General features: G+C 38.8%; 1 protein-coding gene across 6 annotated transcripts in view; it reads left to right on the forward strand.

Moving 5' to 3' along the window:
• ATP8A1 (ATPase phospholipid transporting 8A1) overlaps positions 1-19,060 on the forward strand; it is a 236,037-nt gene that overhangs the window by 154,491 nt on the left and 62,486 nt on the right. For all 6 annotated transcript variants that reach the window (XM_060012624.1, XM_060012626.1, XM_060012628.1 and 3 more), the window contains one exon: positions 1,434-1,606. In XM_060012624.1, the coding sequence (XP_059868607.1) occupies positions 1,434-1,606 (173 nt within the window). The remainder of the gene's footprint in view (positions 1-1,433; positions 1,607-19,060) is intronic.

The raw sequence follows: 19,060 nt of genomic DNA on the forward strand, positions 1-19,060 counted from the left end.
TTGGGCCAAAAATTTCCAGTAGGACATAGGAGCGTGAGGCCTGTTAATTAAAACAGCTCTTTCCCCCCGACGTAAAGTGTGAACAGAAAATTTTGCAAAGAATGCTGCTATATGGCGGTCCTTCATGTCACTGTGTGGAACAAGGAACAGGGGAAGTGTTAAATGAAGTTCCAGCGTTCGGAGGGTTGGGCATGCTTACTTTACGGTACAACACTGTTCTGTTATTTCGATAAACAGATCCTGAAATTCCAGAACGTAGCGTGAACCACATTTGAAATACGAATGTAGAAACACCTTCAAAAATCCCCAATATAAAATTTTAATTACCTCTGTCTTTGCTTCCCTCTTTGTGAAGATAACTCAAATAACTGTACCACAGTCTTAAATTGGAACAATAATTATATCTCCTTTGAATATAACAAAAATTATGTATTATTTTTTACTATAGATATATTTTATTATATAAACATAGATTTGTTAAATTTATTATATAAATAACTGCGGGCTCAGATACTAGCACTCAGAACAAAACTCTAATAGGAAAGTAATTGTTCCTTACATTTCCTTGTGCAGAGCCCGTGTTCTGTGTCTTCATAATGTTAGGGCTGCGTTGAAATAAGAAGCTGTCCCTGTCAGGTTATAGGAAAAGTCTACAGGATCTAGGGAGAAAAATTAAGTATCTTGAAATTTTTTCCCTTTGAAGAGCTGGGAAAGCAATAGTTCTTAACAGAGGGAAACAAATACAACCTCTCTATATAGCTGAGGTGAACAAAGCGTTTCTTGACACTAAAGGTTTTTATTGTGCCTGAAAATGAACTCTTCATTGATGGAAGGGGTTCTTTTATTCAATCCGTCAAGATTACTAGGCCACATGTCACCATCCCCAGCTGAAATACCGCATCATGAAATCGCAATTAAAGTTATAGACGCCAATTCATGAAGTGGCAAGAGATTACAGATACTACATTTCCTCCTCTTGAGAATTAAGTTTCAGTCGCATTGACAACTTCTGAAAGAATACCCATAAATTATTTAAATTACGTTCCCCAACTTTTCCCCTTGATTCATAGCTAAGCAATTTTGACTAGTTCAGCGTTGTTATGCTTTAACAAGATAATGTACTGAAAATATTTTAAGAAGATTGCGACCGTGTGGTTGGAATAATGAGCAAACATGGCAGGGGAATGGGTGATGTGTAGTCAAGTCCCAGCCGTGCTAGGAACAGGGTATGGCTTTAAGGGAGTCGCTCACTTTTTCTGACAATGTTTGTCCAGTCTTCTCTGAGGGGCTTTCGTGAGAATCAGATGAGTAGAGGTATGTGAAAGCAATTTGAAACATAAAAAGCACTAAAAATAACTAAAAGTAGTTGCTGAGCAACCTTGGTAGAACAAATGGGAGTAAATGCTGAGGGCATCTTTCGTTTAATTTTACAGGGAACAAGGGAAACTCTCAGTCGTCACTGCACTACCCTTGGTGATGCTCTTCGGAAGGAGAATGACTTTGCTCTTATAATTGATGGGAAAACTCTCAAGTATGCCTTAACTTTTGGAGTACGGCAGTATTTTCTGGACTTAGCTTTGTCGTGCAAAGCTGTTATTTGCTGCAGGTAAGTTCTCCATGGTATTGTCAGATTTCAGTAATGAGCAACTGGATCCTAAGTTCTTGATTTTTAAAGTTCCTTGAAGTTATTTTATCCAGAATCCATAAATGTCAGGTTATTTATTTATTAATTCATTCACTCAGGGTTCACAAACTGGGATAGCATTTATTAGCAGAGTTTTGAAAGTGAGTCCTGACAATCATTAATGATTATTGTTCATAATTTGAATTGGCAGGTTTCTTGCCATTCTGTGTTTATTTACCTGCATTTCCATCCAGGGTTGCTTCTCTAAAGGTTCTGTTTTCTACACTTAAATCTTTGATTCTGTTGCTTGGACTTATTTGGGGGAATGCATGATGGGAGACACTAACTGAATCATTTTCCAAATAGCTGAGCATTTTTCTGAAGGCTGTTTATTGACCATATAATTTTCTGCCCTCTAATTTATAATATTGCCTATATCCTAAATTAAAATCTGTTTTGAGGTATCAAGCCCTACTCCATAGAATTGTATTTTTGTGAACTATTTAGCTCCAATCCTTCCTGAACTTCTTGTCAAAGAATCTTCCTCATGTCTTTGACTAAATTGTTTTAAAAAAGTCTTCCTAAAATTTAAAGTATATTTATGACTATGCCCAGTCTCTTCCCCTCTGGTCACCATGAAATGCAAGGATTTTCCTCTTTGCCACCCACTTACTGAATCTTACCAGCTGGTCAGACTAGGCGTTGGATAGCAGTTCTCAAATTGCTTTCTCTTCATGCAAGATGAAATACTAGCAGGGCTTCTGGAGAATTTCTCAGAATCTGTGCTTTTAACATTATCTTTAAAACTGTACTATTGGCAAACTTTATTTGTTTTACAAACTTTATTTGTAAAACTTTATTTTTTCTCTTAAAATATATTTATGAATAAAAGAATCTTCTGCTTTTTAAAACTTTTTTTGGTCCAGGCTTTATTTACTTAAATATCCTGTATATGATATTGTCTCCAAACTTATACGCCATGCCTTATAGGTATTTCCTAAATTTCAGTGGGTTGTTTTTGTGAAATATAGTTTAAACCATACTTAATAAATATCCTTGATAAGTGTCATTTCAGCCTATAAAATTATACTCAGGGCATTAAGAGTTGCTTATTATTCCTAGGAATCTAATTATTTCATTTAATTTTTCTTCTCTGTGGCATGTATTAATAAATACTATTACTATAAAGCTTTTAGGCAATACAGTGTACAGATATTTAGTATTAGTAATAATCAGACTCTGCTTAACCATGAAGAAAAATTGGAAATTATTTTCTTGACTGTCTTCTTTAAAAAGCATGAGAAGAGGGAGGGGATATGGGGATATACGTACGCATATAGCTGATTCACTTTGTTATACAGCAGAAACTAACACAACATTGTAAAGCAATTATACTCCAACAAAGATGTTAAAAATAAATAAATAAAAATTAAAAGCATGAGGATACTCATGATTTTTTAATATCTGCTTTTCCAGTGATGTTTCTTGGCTCCTTTGTAAATCTCTTGACCATGTTCAACTCTGATGCTCTCCCATCAGGATAATTTTGTGCCAGACTTGGTTGTTTAATCACTTTCATTAACGGAGGCACAAGGATCAACAAAAGATTGCTCAAAAGCACATTAAGTGATATGGCTGTTGGCTCCTATTCAGAAACAGAACGGACCACAGAGCTGTTTAGATAAAATGACGGGTTCCCTTGAGCCTGCATCCGTTCTGTGCCGACTGTGTGCTGGGGAGAGATGCTGCACATACAAGGATGAACAGGACGTCCTGCCTGCTCTCCTTCGTATTTGTGTCTGCCTTGTGTTTTAAGCAGACTCACAGTTGTTTTGAAAGACGTGGGAGGCCGATTTCATCGCCGCTGAGCCTCATTCCTAGAGCATTGCTTAACATGGTACCTCCCACCATTCTTCAAAAAGTCGAACCACAAAATTAAACAATAGCAGAGGGAGAGAAAAACTAGAAAGCAGAGTCCAGGGAGAAAAAAATACGTTCTGTGCTTGTGAAATTCCCTCCTGAGATCCTCGTTCTGGATGCTCACAAGTCACATGGACCTCAGCGCCCCTCCAGGTCCCAGGCCCCTGGGAGGGACACACACTGCCGTGCACGTGCAGCTCTGCTCTGACACTGAGCTTATAAAGATGTGGGTGGCCCCTTCCTCCCTCCATCCTGTTTTATGCATGTTTGAGGACCATGAAGGTCCCTCTGCAGACATTGAGTTTTATTTAGAGTTTTAGGGGTTTTTTTAAGAAGTAAAAAACTTTCCTCTGCTTTTTTCCTCTAATTACCCTCATATTCTCTCTTTTCCCCAAAGACTGTGGTTCAGCTTCCGGTCTGGCTTTGAGAATTCGTCTAAGCCCATAATTACATCAGTGCCACTGCCCGATTTATATCTGTGCACCTTCTTGGCCCGGTGCCGCTTGACATTTAAATTATTGGCACAGACCATCTTCTTGTCATTTAGCTTACTGACCTTGAAGCATAATTTCCATGATGAGTCCTCACTGTGAGGAATAGGTGGGCAGTTCTGCATATCCTTCTTTGCAGTTAAATGCACGCATTCTTACTCCTGGTTTCTCAGATGATTGTAATCTCCTAGCCTCAGGAAATTCTCTATTTTACTCCATTATAAGAAACCCTCTGGATAAATACTGAATATTATTTCAAAATACAGTAGGGCACTGTTTCTCAAATTAGTTTATGTTCATGCTGGTTTTCTAGGTTTTTCCCTCAAAACGACTTTACAGTTTATTTCTTGTCAGTCCACACATGAAGATAATTCAGCATCTTGCTCTTCCTTTGCTAGAGTGGAAGTAGGGGGAAAGCCTCCCTTAATGGATAATGAGGCTCTGGACATTAGCTCCATCTTCAGGATTACATCAGCCACTTGTCTTCCCTGACATTATCAGCATGAAGGGCAGGAGGCAGTTTTTAGTGTTTGCCTAATTGACAGAGTTATAAAGATGAGCGCTTTCCCTGAAGAGTCTACAGTCGAATTGAAAGAAACAGTTGTTCTCTGTCAGTTGTCATGACATCTCTTACTCACCATCAGTTTCTAAAGGGAATACTCAGAGACAGAAATAATCCCCTAGCCCCCAAATTATTCAGGGCTTTGGAGTGCTGGTTTTGGTTTACAGAGTGAAGGTTGCATGTTATACATCAAATAATTTTTTCAATTATGTAAAATCCAAGAAGTAAAATAAAATCTGTTTTTATCAGTCTACCAAGTACTGTATTTTCATAGGTACTGTGCAGGTTTTGTTTTCACCACTGTGTGAATTTACCTGTATAACCTGAGTAGTTTTAATAGTAAACATGCATGTTATGTTAAAGGACTTTCTGGCAAGTTTTCCTAGTCCCTTCTTCAGGTACACTGATTTTTACCATTTGGTGTGATCACAGATACTTTTGAAGAACAAATGAAAGCTATGGACGAATTTTACACAGACATGTTAAATTGAATGTACCGCTTCAGGGATTTCACAGACTCCCTGGAACTCCTTGGACAGGTAGAGGGGGAAAAGGCTTGCTCCAGGACTCATGGAGATTTGATCACACAGCTAAGATCAAGAGCTATTCTACAAACTAACTGTACCAGATAAATACTTTCTCATCTCAGCTGCCAATATTTTATGCCCTAAGGTCTTACAGGTTGTATAACTGATAGAAGGGCACCTTAGCCGGGGATTTATGGAATGCTTGTTCTAGCTTTGCTGCCCTGGCACTTTGGATACCTAATGGAATCACTCTGGCCTTGGTTTTGTGACCTGTAAAATGAAGAGCTTAGCATGTAGCAGTGATTCAGATATTCCAGGGAGAATGGATGTCTACAGCAGTTAAGATTGGAGCTTCTCTGGCATAGAAAGGTGGGAAACCCATGCACACAGGCACCCTTCCTGGGTTAGCTTCTTCCAGCTTGAGAGCTACTAGGCCAGGGGACCTCTCCTAGCCCTTTCAGTTTTTGGATGAACCCTACTTCTTTTGGCCACTCTGTGGGAAGAGTCTGTCTACTGCTTGGATCTGCTTAATTCAGGGAAGCATCTGTTCTACCTCTTTTAATATTCCCTCCAGAAGAGAGTGGGAACGTTGCAGTGGAGTATCGCTGTGTGTTAAATAGCATGTGGTTTCAGAGATCCTCGTCAGTTCACATAAGCCAGCCTTTCAAAGAATCTTACATTTTTTCTGTAGTTGTCAGTTTAGCTTAAACATATTTTGAAACTTATGTTCTGTGACAGTTGGTTGAAAATTGGCCTAGAGCCTCCAAGCTTTTAGACTGTCTAGTAATCACCGTTCTTCTACATAATTTATGTACTCATGTCTTCTGAAAAGCAGAAGTGAAATTGAAGTAAGCATTTTTCCCTACTTGCAACATCTCTAATCAAAGTTTAACCCCCTTTTAGGCCCTTTTCCCCATAGTGCATAAGAAAACACTTGACTTCAGTGAGTGTCCTCACTCGGGAGTGGCATTCCAGGCAAAACCTTTCACCTGAGTCCGATCGAGGGGCCCTCCAAGAAGGAGTCTAAAGGGACACCTTGAATACTTTCTGTCATAGCCTGAGAATGTTAAGTAAAGGGTCAAGACAGATCCGCTTCTTGAATCTTTTGGGATTGTCTTAAACTTTAAGGATTTGTCTAAATAAATGTTCTACTTAAAGGGTAGTCATAAAGCACAAATGAAGCTAATAAATGCTCAACAGACATTCCTTTAAAGAAAGAAGTTTGTGAACACGTTGGATGCCAAGCAGATGTTTGGCTTTGAGAAGACTTACAAACGCTTAATGAATGTCAACCGTATATTTGCTTCCAAGAAAATATGAATAAATGTTGGCAATGTTGAGAGAATATTTCTTTCATACATGTATGGCTAAAAGAGGACACACTGAATAAATCTTATAACTTCATAAAATGCCCATATTTTGTGTTAACATAATAATAAGTTGCTCAGCCCTGTTCATCTCATTTGCTTTTCTACCTCCACTGAGTAATGTTAAAGGAAATACATGGCCATATTATAGGCTGGTAGCCAATTATGATGATGTACATCATCAGGGAAGTCCGTATTGGACAGTAAAATATCTAAAAACTTACGAGAAATCTAAATGCTATAGAATCCCACTGTAATTCGTTATATAGTTTTAGATGTGACTCAATTTACATAAACCACCATCACTAACACACAGACACACACTAATTAGAACCACAGATTGTATAATTCTGATAAAACAGAGTTAGACTGTACTGGAAAGTACATCAAGCATAAGTGTAAAGCTCAGTGAATTTTTACAAAGTGAACACACTCCCGTATCAATCACCCAAACGTGACCAGCACCGCAGATGCCCCCTCATGCTTCCTGTATTTTATTATCTTCCCAAGGATAACTGCTAACTTGATTTCCATCACCATCTTTCTTAAGTTATATCTTGTTCATTTCAGTCTTTTTCTGTTTTGTATCTTGCTCATTTGAAGTAAACATGTGTCTTCCATAGCTACATTCAAATTCTTTATGATTCTTTTCTGTTCAGCAGTTTTAAGTACAGAGCTCTGCAGCCTCACACTAAAGGCCTCCCTAAAGCTTTACATCAATCAGTAAATCGGTACTACTCTAATATGTTCTTCAGTCAAATACAGATCCACCTAAGAGATAACTTAAACTTCTCCTTCAGTTCTACAGTGATAGAATGAAAGGACTTAATTTTCCAATTTGCTAAAGACATGGTATATAGAATCCACGGCATTATCTGATCTGTCAAACTACTGATCGCACCATGTGGGAAAGGGAAGCAGAGTTAGTTTGGTATAACTGGTTCTCCTTGAACCCTTCATAGTTTCTATTGATTATCTTCTTGTTAATAAACCTATCTGAGCGATCCCCACTTAGGGAAAATTAAAGGCTTAGTGTCTTGATCCAGACTAGAGTTCCAGGAGTTGAGATTATGTAGAATAGTAAGTCATGGCTGTCTAGAAGCTGTGTGACATGGAGTGGAGAAAAGAGAGACAAAATCCTAGCAGAAATGATCCTTGGAAAACAAAAGGCATATTGCCAAGAGAGCAGTGAGAGAAACAACAAATGCATGTAATATGATGGGCTTTATTTTTTTAATGTAATTTTTTAACATCTTTATTAGAGTATAATTGCTTTACAATGGTGTGTCAGTTTCTGCTTTATAACAAGGTGAATCAGTTATACATATACATATCTCTTCCCTCTTGCATCTCTCTCCCTCCCACCCTCCCTATCCCACCCCTCTGGTGGTCACAAAGCACTGAGCTGATCTCCCTGTGCTATGCGGCTGCTTCCCACTAGCTATCTATTTTACGTTTGGTAGTGTATATATGTCCATGCCACTCTCGCACTTTGTCCCAGCTTACCCTTCCTTCTCCCTGTATCCTCAAGTCCATTCTCTAGTAGGTCTGCATCTTTATTCCTGTCTTGCCCCTAGGTTCTTCTGACCATTTTCTCTTTTTTTTTTTTTTTTTTTTTACATTCCATATATATGTGTTAGCATATGGTATTTGTTTTTCTCTTTCTGACTTACTTCACTGTATGACAGTCTCTAGGCCATCCACCTCACTACAAATAACTCAGTTTCATTCCTTTTTATGACTGAGTAATATTCCATTGTATATATGTGCCACATCATCTTTATCCATTCATCTGTAGATAGACACTTAGGTTGCTTCCATGTCCTGGCTATTGTAAACAGAGCTGCAATGAACATTTTGGTACATGACTCTTTTTGAATTATTGGTAGTGTATATATGTCCAGGTTTTCTCAGGGTATATGCCCAGTAGTGGGATTGCTGTGTCCTATGGTAATTCTATTTTTAGTTTTTTAAGGAACCTCCATACTGTTCTCCATAATGGCTGTATCAATTTACATTCCCACCAACAGTGCAAGAGAGTTCCCTTTTCTCCACACCCTCTTCAGCATTTATTGTTTGTAGATTTTTTGATGATGGCCATTCTGACTGGTGTGAGATGGTATCTCATTGTAGTTTTGATTTGCATTACTCTAATGATTAATGATGTTGAGCATTCTTTCATGTGTTTGTTGGGAATCTATATATCTTCTTTGGAGAAATGTCTATTTAGGTCTTCTGCCCATTTTTGGATTGGGTTCTTTGTTTTTTTGATATTGAGCTGCATGAGTTGCTTGTATGTTTTGGAGATTAATCCTTTGTCAGTTGCTTCATTTACAAATATTTTCTCCCATTCTGAGGGTTGTCTTTTCATCTTGTTTATGGTCTCCTTTGCTGTGCAAAAGCTTTTAAGTTTCATTAGGTCCCACTTGTTTATTTTTGTTTTTATTTCCATTTGTCTAGGACATGGGTCAAAAAGGATCTTGCTGTGATTTATGTCATAGAGTGTTCTGCCTATGTTTTCCTCTAAGAGTTTGATGGTGTCTGGCCTTACATTTAGGTCTTTAATCCATTTTGAGTTTATTTTTGTGTATGGTGTTAGGGAGTGTTCTAATTTCATTCTTTTACATATAGCTGTCCAGTGTTCCCAGAACCACTTATTGAAGAGGATGTCTTTTCTGCACTGTATATTCTTGCCTCCTTTATCAAAGATAAGGTGACCATATGTGTGTGGGTTTATCTCTGGGCTTTCTGTCCTGTTCCATTGATCTACATTTCTGTTTTTGTGCCAGTACCATACTGTCTTGATTACTGTAGCTTTGTAGTACAGTCTGAAGTCAGGGAGCCTGATTCCTCCAGCTCCGTTTTTCTTTCTCAATATTGCTTTGGCTATTCGGGGTCTTTTGTGTTTCCATACAAATTGTGAAATTTTTTGTTCTCGTTCTGTGAAAAATGCCAGTGGTCATTTGATAGGGATTGCATTGAATCTGTAGATTGCCTTGGGTAGTAGAGTCATTTTCACAATGTTGATTCTTCCAATCCAAGAACATGGTATATCTCTCCATCTATTTGTATCATCTTTAATTTCTTTCATCAGTGTCTTATAATTTTCTGCATACAGGTCTTTTGTCTCCTTAGGTAGGTTTATTCCTAGATATTTTATTCTTTCTGTTGCAATGGTAAATGGGAGTGTTTTCTTAATTTCACTTTCAGATTTTTCATCATTAGTGTATAGGAATGCAAGAGATTTCTGTACATTAATTTTGCATCCTACTACTTTACCAAATTCATTGATTAGCTCTAGTAGTTTTCTGGTAGCAATCTTTAGGATTCTCTATGTATAGTATCATGTCATCTGCAAACAGTGACAGCTTTACTTCTTCTTTTCCGATTTGGATTCCTTTTATTTCTTTTTCTTCTCTGATTGCTGTGGCTAAAACTTCCAAAACTATGTTGAATACTAGTGGTGAGAGTGGGCAACCTTGTCTTGTTCCTGATCTTAGTGGAAATGGTTTCAGTTTTTCACCATTGAGGATGATGTTGGCTGTGGGTTTGTCATATATGGCCTTTATTATGTTGAGGTAAGTTCCCTCTATGCCTACTTTCTACAGGGTTTTTATCATAAATGGGTGTTGAATTTTGTCGAAAGCTTTCTCTGCATCTATTGAGATGATCCTATGGTTTTTCTCCTTCAATTTGTTAATATGGTTTATCACATTGACTGATTTGCGTATACTGAAGAATCCTTGCATTCCTGGGATAAACCCCACTTGATCATAGTGTATGATCCTTTTAATGTGCTGTTGGATTCTGTTTGCCAGTATTTTGTTGAGGATTTTTGCATCTCTGTTCATCAGTGATATTGGCCTGTAGTTTTCTCTCTTTGTGACATCTTTGTTTCGGTGTCAGAGTGATGGTGGCCTCGCAGAATGAGTTTGGGAGTGTTCCTCCTCTGCTATATTTTGGAAGAGTTTGAGGATAGGTGTTAGCTCTTCTCTAAATGTTTGATAGAATTCGCCTGTGAAGCCATCTGGTCCTGGGCTTTTGTTGGAAGATTTTTAATCACAGTTTCAATTTCAGTGCTTGTGATTAATCTGTTCATATTTTCTATTTCTTTCTGGTTCAGTCTCGGAAGGTTATGCATTTCTAAGAATTTGTCCATTTTTTCCTGGTTGCCCATTTTATTGGCATATAGTTGCTTGTAGTAATCTGTCATGATCCTTTGTATTTCTGCAGTGTCAGTTGTTACTTCTCCTTTTTCATTTCTAATTCTATTGATTTGAGTCTTCTCCCTTTTTTTCTTGAGGAGTCTGGCTAATGGTTTATCAATTTTATCTTCTCAAAGAACCAGCTTTTAGTTTTATTGATCTTTGCTATCGTTTCCTTCATTTAATTTCTGACCTGTTCTCTATGATTTCTTTCCTTCTGCTAACTTTGGGGTTTTTTGTTCTTCTTTCTCTCATTGCTTTAGGTGTTAGGTTAGGTTGTTTATTTGAGATGTTTCTTGTTTCTTGAGGTAGGCTTGTATAGCTATGAATTTCCCTTTTAGAACTGCTTTTGCTGCATACCATAGATTTTGGGTCGTCGTGTTTTCATTGTCATTTGTTTATAGGTATTTTTTGATTTCTTCAGTGATCTCTTTACTATTAAGTAGTGTATTGTTTAGCCTCCATGTGTTTGTATTTCTTACAGATTTCTCCTATAATTGATATCTAGTCTCATAGCGTTTTGGTCAGAAAAGATACTTGATACGATTTCAACTTTCTTAAATTTACCAAGGCTTGATTTGTGACCCAAGATATGATCTATCTGGGAGAATGTTCCATGAGCACTTGAGAAAAATGTGTATTCTGTTGTTTTTGGATGGAATGTCCTATAAATATCAATTAAGTCCATCTTGTTTAATGTAACATTTAAAGCTTGTGTTTCCTTATTTATTTTTATTTTTGATGATCTGTCTATTGGTGAAAGTGGGGTGTTAAAGTCCCCTACTATGATTGTGTTACTGTCGATTTCCCCTTTTATGGCTATTAGTATTTGCCTTATTTATTGAGGTGCTCCTATGTCGTTTGCATAAATATTTGCAATTGTTATATCTTCTTCTTGGATTGATCCCTTGATCATTATGTAGTATCCTTCTTGGTCTCTTGTAATAGCCTTTGTTTTAAAGTCTATTTCATCTGTTATGAGAATTGCTACTCCAGCTTTCTTTTGATTTCCATTTGCATGGAATATCTTTTTCCATCCCCTCACTTTCAGTCTGTATGTGTCCCTAAGTCTGAAATGGGTCTTTTGTAGACAGCATATATATGGGTCTTGTTTTTGTATCCATTCAGCCAGTCTATCTCTTTTGGTTGGAGCATTTAATCCATTTACTTTTAAGGTAATTATCAAATTGTGTGTTCCTATTGCCATTTTCTTAATTGTTTTGGGTTTATTATTGTAGGTCTTTTCCTTCTCTTGTGTTTCCTGCCTAGAGAAGTTCCTTTAGCATTTGTTGTAGAGCTGGCTTGGTGGTGCTGAATTCTCTTACTTTTGCTTGTCTGTAAAGCTTTTAATTTCTCCGTCAAATCTGAATGAGATCCTTGCTGGGTAGAGTAATCTTGGTTGTAGGTTTTTGTCTTTCATCACTTTAAATATGTCCTGCCACTCCCTTCTGGCTTGCAGAGTTTCTGCTGAAAGATCAGCTGTTAACCTTATGGGGATTCCCTTATGTGTTACTTGTTTTTCCCTTGCTGCTTTTAATATTTGTTCTTTGTACTTCATTTTTGATAGTTTGATTAATGTGTGTCTTGGCGTGTTTCTCCTTGGATTTTTCCTGTATGGGACTCTCTGTGCTTCCTGGACTTGATTAACTATTTCCTTTCCCGTATTAGGGAAGTTTTCAACTATGATCTCTTCAAATTTTTTCCCAGTCCCTTTCTTTTTCTCTCCTTCTGGGATTCCTATAATTCGAATATTGGTGCATTTAATGTTGTCACAGAGGTCTCTGAGACTGTCCTCAATTCTTTTCATTCTTTTTTCTTTATTCTGCTCTGCAGTACTTATTTCCACTATTTTATCTTCCAGGTCACTTATCTGTTCTTCTGCCTCCGTCATTCTGCTATTGATCCCTTCTAGAGAATTTTTAATTTCATTTATTGTGTTGTTCATCTCCGTTTGTTTGCTCTTTAGTTCTTCTAGGTCCTTGTTAAACGTTTCTTGTATTTTCTCCATTCTGTTTCCAAGATTTTGGATCATCTTTACTATCGTTATTCTGAATTCTTTTTCAGGTAGACTGCCTATTTCCTCTTCATTTGTTAGGTCTGGTGGGTTTTTGCCTTGCTCCTTCATCTGTTGTGTGTTTCTCTGTCTTCTCATTTTGCTTAACTTACTGTTTGGGGTCCCGTTTTCGCAGGCTGCAGGTTCATAGTTTCCGTTGTTTTTGGTGTCTGTCCCCAGTGGCTAAGGTTGGTTCAGTGGGTTGTATAGGCTTCCTGGTTGAGGGGACTAGTGCCTGTGTTCTGGTGTATGAGGCTGGATCTTGTCTTTCTGGTGGGCAGGTCCATGTCTGGTGGTTTGTTTTGAGGTGTCTGTGGCCTTATTATGATTTTAGGCAGCCTCTGTGCTAATGGATGGGGTTGTGTTCCTGTCTTGCTAGTTGTTTGGCATAGGGTGTCCAGCACTGTAGCTTGCTGGTCGTTGAGTGGAGCTGGGTGTTGGTGTTGAGATGGAGATCTTTGGGAGATTTTCACCGTTTGATGTTACGTGGAGCTGGGAGGTCTCTTGTGGACCAGTGTCCTGAAGTTGGCTCTCCCACATCAGTGGCACAGCCATGACACCTGTCTGGAGCACCAGGAGCCTGTTCTCCATATGGCTTAGAATAAAAGGGAGAAAAAAAGACGGAAAGAAAGAAAGAAAGAAAGAAAGAAAGAAAGAAAGAAAGAAAGAAAGAAAGAAAAGAAAGAAAAGAAAATAAAGTAAAATAAAAATCAATTTATTAAAATAAAAAATAAGTATTAAAAAAATTTTTATGTAATAATAAAAATGTACAGACAGAACCCTAGGACAAATGGTGAAAGCAAAGCTATACAGAGAAAATCACACACAGAAGCATACACATACATACTCACAAAAAGAGAAAAAGGGAAAAAATATATATATATAATTGCTCCCAAAGTCCATCTTCTCAATTTGGGATGATTCTTTGTCTCTTCAGGTATTCCACAGATGCAGGGTACATCAAGTTGATTGAGGAGATTTAATCCACTGCTTCTGAGGCTGCTGGGAGAGATTTCCCTTTCTCTTCTTTGTTCTCACAGCTCCCGGGGCTCAGCTTTGGATTTGGCCCCGCCTCTGCGTGTAGGTCGCCAGAGGGCGTCTGTTCTTCGCTCAGACAGGATGGGGTTAAAGGAGCAGCTGATTTGGGGGCTCTGGCTCACTCAGGCCAGGGGGAGGGAAGGGTCCGGATGCGGGGCGAGCCTGCGGCGGCAGAGGCCGGCGTGACATTGCACCAGCCTGAGAGGCACGCCATGCATTCTCCCGGGGAGGTTGTCCCTGGATCCTGGGACCCTGGCAGTGGTGGGCTGCACAGGCTCCCCGGAAGGAAGGGAGGTGTGGAGAGTGACCTGTGCTCCAGGCTTCTTGGTGGCGGCAGCAGCAGCCTTAGCGTCTCATACCCGTCTCTGGGGTCCGCGCTGATAGCCGCGGCTTGCGCCCGTTTCTGGAGCTCCTTTAAGCAGCGCTCTTCATCCCCTCTCCTCGTGCACCAGGAAACAGAGGCAAGAAAAAGTCTCTTGTCTCTTCGGCAGCACCAGATTTTTTCCCGGACTCCCTCCCGGCTAGCTGTGGCGCACTAACCCCTTCAGGCTATGTTCACGCCGCCAACCCCAGTCCTCTCCCTGGGATCCGACCAAAGCCCGAGCCTCAGCTCCCAGCCGAGCAGACAAGCCTCTCGGGCTGGTGAGTGCTGGTCGGCACCGATCCTCTGTGCAGGAATCTCTCTGCTTTGCCCTCCGCACCCCTGTTGCTGCGCTCTCCGCCGTGTCTCCGAAGCTTACCCCCTCCACAACCCACAGTCTCCGCCCGCGAAGGGGCTTCCTAGTGTGGGGAAACCTTGCCTCCTTCACAGCTCCCTCCCACTGGTGCAGGTCCCATCCCTATTCTTTTGTCTCTGTTTGTTCTTTTTTCTTTTGCCTTACCCAGGTACGTGGGGATTTTCTTGCCTTTTGGGAGGGCTGAGGTCTTCTGCCAGCGTTCAGTAGGTGTTCTGTAGGAGTTGTTCCACATGTAGATGTATTTCTGATGTATTTGTGGGGAGGAAGGCAATCTCCGCATCTTACTCTTCCGCCATCTTGAAGCTCCTCCTGATGGGCTTTATATTGAGGCACGAAAGAAGAGATGATTCCACGTAGCATTTTCCAAGAGGGAACATTAAAATGGAGCAAGGGTGGGCAAACTTTTTCTGTAAAGAGCCAGATAGTAAGTATTTCAGGCTTTGCAAGCCATACAGTCTCTGTCACAACTACTTAACTCTGACAGTGTGGTTTGAAAGCAGCTCTAGACGATATGTAAGTGAATGGGTGTGGCTATGATCTCATAAGACTTTATGTAAAAATAGGATGCTGCCTGGATTTGACCCTCAGGCCATAGTTAGCCAACCCATTATGGAATGTCGATTGCTCATGAATGAACAGTAAAGGGAGTCGATTTTGACACATCTTTTCTGTAATATTGATGGAGTTCACCCCAGACTCCCTAGTCTGTAATTTATAGGCTCTTTCTTTTATTTTCTTGAAAACTGAGACATTTGCCCATCTCTCCTCACCTGGCATGTTTCCCTTCCTCCATGATTCCTCATGATTCCTCAAAAATGACTGATATTCTTTCTGTGGTGACAGCTGCACAGTCTGGCATCTCCATTCAATCTTTCTGTGCCCTTGGATTCAAGAAAATTCCTTAAAATGTGGATATTTCCTGAAGTCAATTTGTTTTAAAATGAAGTGTCAATAGCAAGAGATATATGAGGAACCCAGGACCACAAACATGGATCCTGCTCTGTCACCCCAGTGCCTTCCCTCTAGGGGGAGGTGCCAGCAAGGTGCTAGAAGACAAGGGCAGCCAAGGAATCAAGGTGGAAGATATGCCAGCTCACCTTCTCCCTAAGCTGGAAGCATCGTGGAATCTTGAACTAAAGGAAATTCTTCTTGGATTTTTATATATTATTTTAGTGTTTGCCCTTCATCACCAGTCACTTTTCACTCCTCTTTAGACAAACAGTCTCAAGTATTTAATATGTTCCCATCCATCTGCAATACTTTATTTGTATATCTGTGTAGCTATGAAAAATATATAATATTGTTATATGTGATTCGATTTGAGGAATAAACACGTATTTATAATGACATTCCATCATAAATTTTTTGACTTGTTTATTTTTCTGCATGTTTCTGAGACCTTTTCATGTTACCATATGTAGGACAAGTTCATTTCTTCTCACCACCGCTTACTATTTTCCTGATGAATATACACCATTTTATTTATCTCTTATAGTGATAGCCACATGAGTTGACCCTAAATCTTTACTACCACAGAAAGTGCTGAAATGAATATCCAATGTATGCACCCACACAAGTGTTCTTCTAGGATATATACTTAGGAATGGGAGTGCTTGGCTGTGGGAAATATATATATATATTTCAGTTCAGTCAGAATTGTCTCATTGCTCCAAAATAGCTGCACTAGTGTGTACTCCCATATCCATGTAGGAAGGTTGCTGTTTCCCTGAACACCTTATTCCTTATTTTATAACTTTGCCAGTTTGATGTTTGAAAAGTAGCACCTTGTTTTGATTTTTGTTTCTGTGATTACTAGGGAGATTGAGTAGTTCTTTATTTAACAATTTACCTCTCTGGATTTCTGCTCTTGAAGTCCTTTCTTTCTTTCTTCCTTCCTTCCTTCTTTCCTTCCTTCCTCCCTCCCTCCCTCCCTCCCCCTCCCTCCCTCCCTCCATCCCTCCCTCCCTCCCTCCCTCCCTTCCTTCCAGTGTTTTTCAAGAACCCGTTATGTGCCAGGCACCTGTATATGTGCTATAAATAGAGCAGTGAACAATAGAAAAAAATACTCCCTGCCTTCACATTGTAGCTATTATTCAGTAAAATAAATACACATACGCATATTCAAAAGGCAATAAGTGCTGTGTGTCTGTGGATAGTAACAATTTATTATATATCAGACAGACATATAAAGTCAGTGGTAACACTTGCTATGAAGAAAAGTAGCACATTGAAAAAGGATAGGGATACAGAGCTTTCTCTTGTGTTTCCTGTATTTCTTTCTGCCTATGTACTAGAATTCTTTGTGTGTTTTGGATATCAATTCTTTGTTGAGTATAGACATGGCAGATATCTTCTCATCTGATTCCCTTCTTAATTCTGCCTGTGGTATTCTTCCTTGAACAGAAGTCATTGACCTTGAGATAGTCAAATTCCATTAATTTTTCCCTTTATGGTTTGTGCTTTGGAGATAGTAAGAACTTCTCACTCACAAAGGTATTCTCCAACATTTCCTACTGTTAACTTTATGGCGTTTTGTTTTTTGGATAGGTCTTTAAGCTTATTTTTTTATATCTGTATTGTGAATGAGAAGGGATCCAGTGTTATTCGTTTTTACATAGTGAGCAAATTCTCCCAACACTGCTTATTAAACAGTCCACCCTTTTCTTCTGTTTGTAATGCCAGATGATCCAGAACTCAAGCTCCAGAGCCAGACTTTCCAGAGTCTAAGTCCAGGCTCCACCTCTTATTAGCTGAGTAGCACATTGCTTAACTTCTCCAGCTTCAGTTTTCTTCATCTTTGAAATAGAGATAAAAATAATTGTCCTCCTGGAATTGTGAGGAATAAATGGATTAATATATGTACTCAGTGCATTATTTAAATTATGCTTCTCTTAGAAATGCTATCAAATTTTCTTTTATATAGCTAATTGAACATTTCTGATGAGAGGAATACTATAAAGATTTCTTTTTGACCACTGTGGCCTTTTCTGTGACCTAAATTCTATTCTGTCTGGTATTAAAATTGCTAACCTGGCTTTCCTTTGTTTCGTACGGGCCTTGTCTTTTTTTTCTCCACTAAACCCTTATGTTCAATCCTTCTGTATAACATAGCCTCTAAGAATGCTGTCCTGTCTCTAAATCCACACTGCTTAGTGTTGAATTCTGTCTTCACCACTTACTTGCTGCTTTACTTTAAGTTATGTAATTTTTCTGTGCCTCAGTGTCCTCATTTATAAAATGGCAATACTAGTAATCTATCTCATATAGGGCTCTTCTGAGAATTGAACGAAATAAAACAAGTAAAGTGCTCAGAACATAGTGAACAAATAAGTGTTATATTAGCTGTTATTATGAAGTGTGTCTCTTTTAATTTTTTTTTTTTTTTTTTTTTTTTTTTTTTGCTGTACACGGGCCTCTCTCACTGTTGTGGCCTGTCCCGTTGCGGAGCACAGGCTCCGGACACGCAGGCTCAGCGGCCATGGCTCACGGGCCCAGCCGCTCCACGGCATGTGGGATCCTCCCAGACTGGGGCACGAGCCAGTGTCCCCTGCATCAGCAGGCGGACTCTCAACCACTGAGCCACCAGGGAAGCCCGTGTGTCTCTTTTAGACACCATATTGCTGGATCTTTTTGTTTTAGTAATGTGAGAATCTGTGTCTTTTAATCAATGAATTTAACCCATTTATATTTATTATTATTGCCATGTTTGGCCTCATGTCTTCAATCTTATTTTGTGTTTTCCATTTATTATGCTTTTTGTTTCTTTTTTCTCCCCCTCCTTCCATTGTCTGAATCAGATTTTCTTCATCTGATTTGAAAGCTTTACAATCTATAACTGTGCTGTGTCTGATTATTTCTAATTTTTGATAACCATATTTGTGCTTATTGTCTATATGTATTAGTATGTCTTCCCTTCCCTCCCCCTCCCCCATAAAGAGACAGGTACTGAATGTATTAAAGTAATTTTGTGCATGCATTCAGGAGCAGTCAGGTTACTTTCTTTGTAAGTGATCTGCTTTTTCTCTCTAGAAGCTTTCAGAAATGTTTCTTAATCTTAGTTTAACCATAAAGTTTCTAGTGGTAGATACCTCTTTCTTACATTTCTTTTTGGTGGTGTATTAATACAGCCCTTTCAATCTAAGGATATATTTCTTTAATTCTGGAAAATTATTAACTATTCTTTTTCATTTTATTCTTTTTTATTCTCTTCTTGGACTCCCATTATATATATGTGTAGTCAACTTTATTCCTTCATTTCATTTTTCTCATAATCTGTCCTTTAATCTCCTGATTTCTTTTGGGAAAATTTTTTGTTCGCACTATCGGGTTCTATCATTTTTACTACTCAGTTTACTATTGGCTTCTTTATTTTAGTAGTTTTTTTTTATATAACTTATTTTTGATTGGTTCTTCATTATAACTGCTTGTTCCGGTTTCATGTTTCCAGTATCTTTCCATATCTTTCCAGGGTTTTTTTTCCCATACTTGTTTTAAATTCTTGTTATATCTGGTTTTACAAGTTCTTCTTTCTTATAA

The sequence above is a fragment of the Delphinus delphis genome, chromosome 5 (genome assembly GCF_949987515.2).
Source record: "Delphinus delphis chromosome 5, mDelDel1.2, whole genome shotgun sequence".
NCBI classification, from domain to species: Eukaryota; Metazoa; Chordata; class Mammalia; order Artiodactyla; family Delphinidae; genus Delphinus; species Delphinus delphis.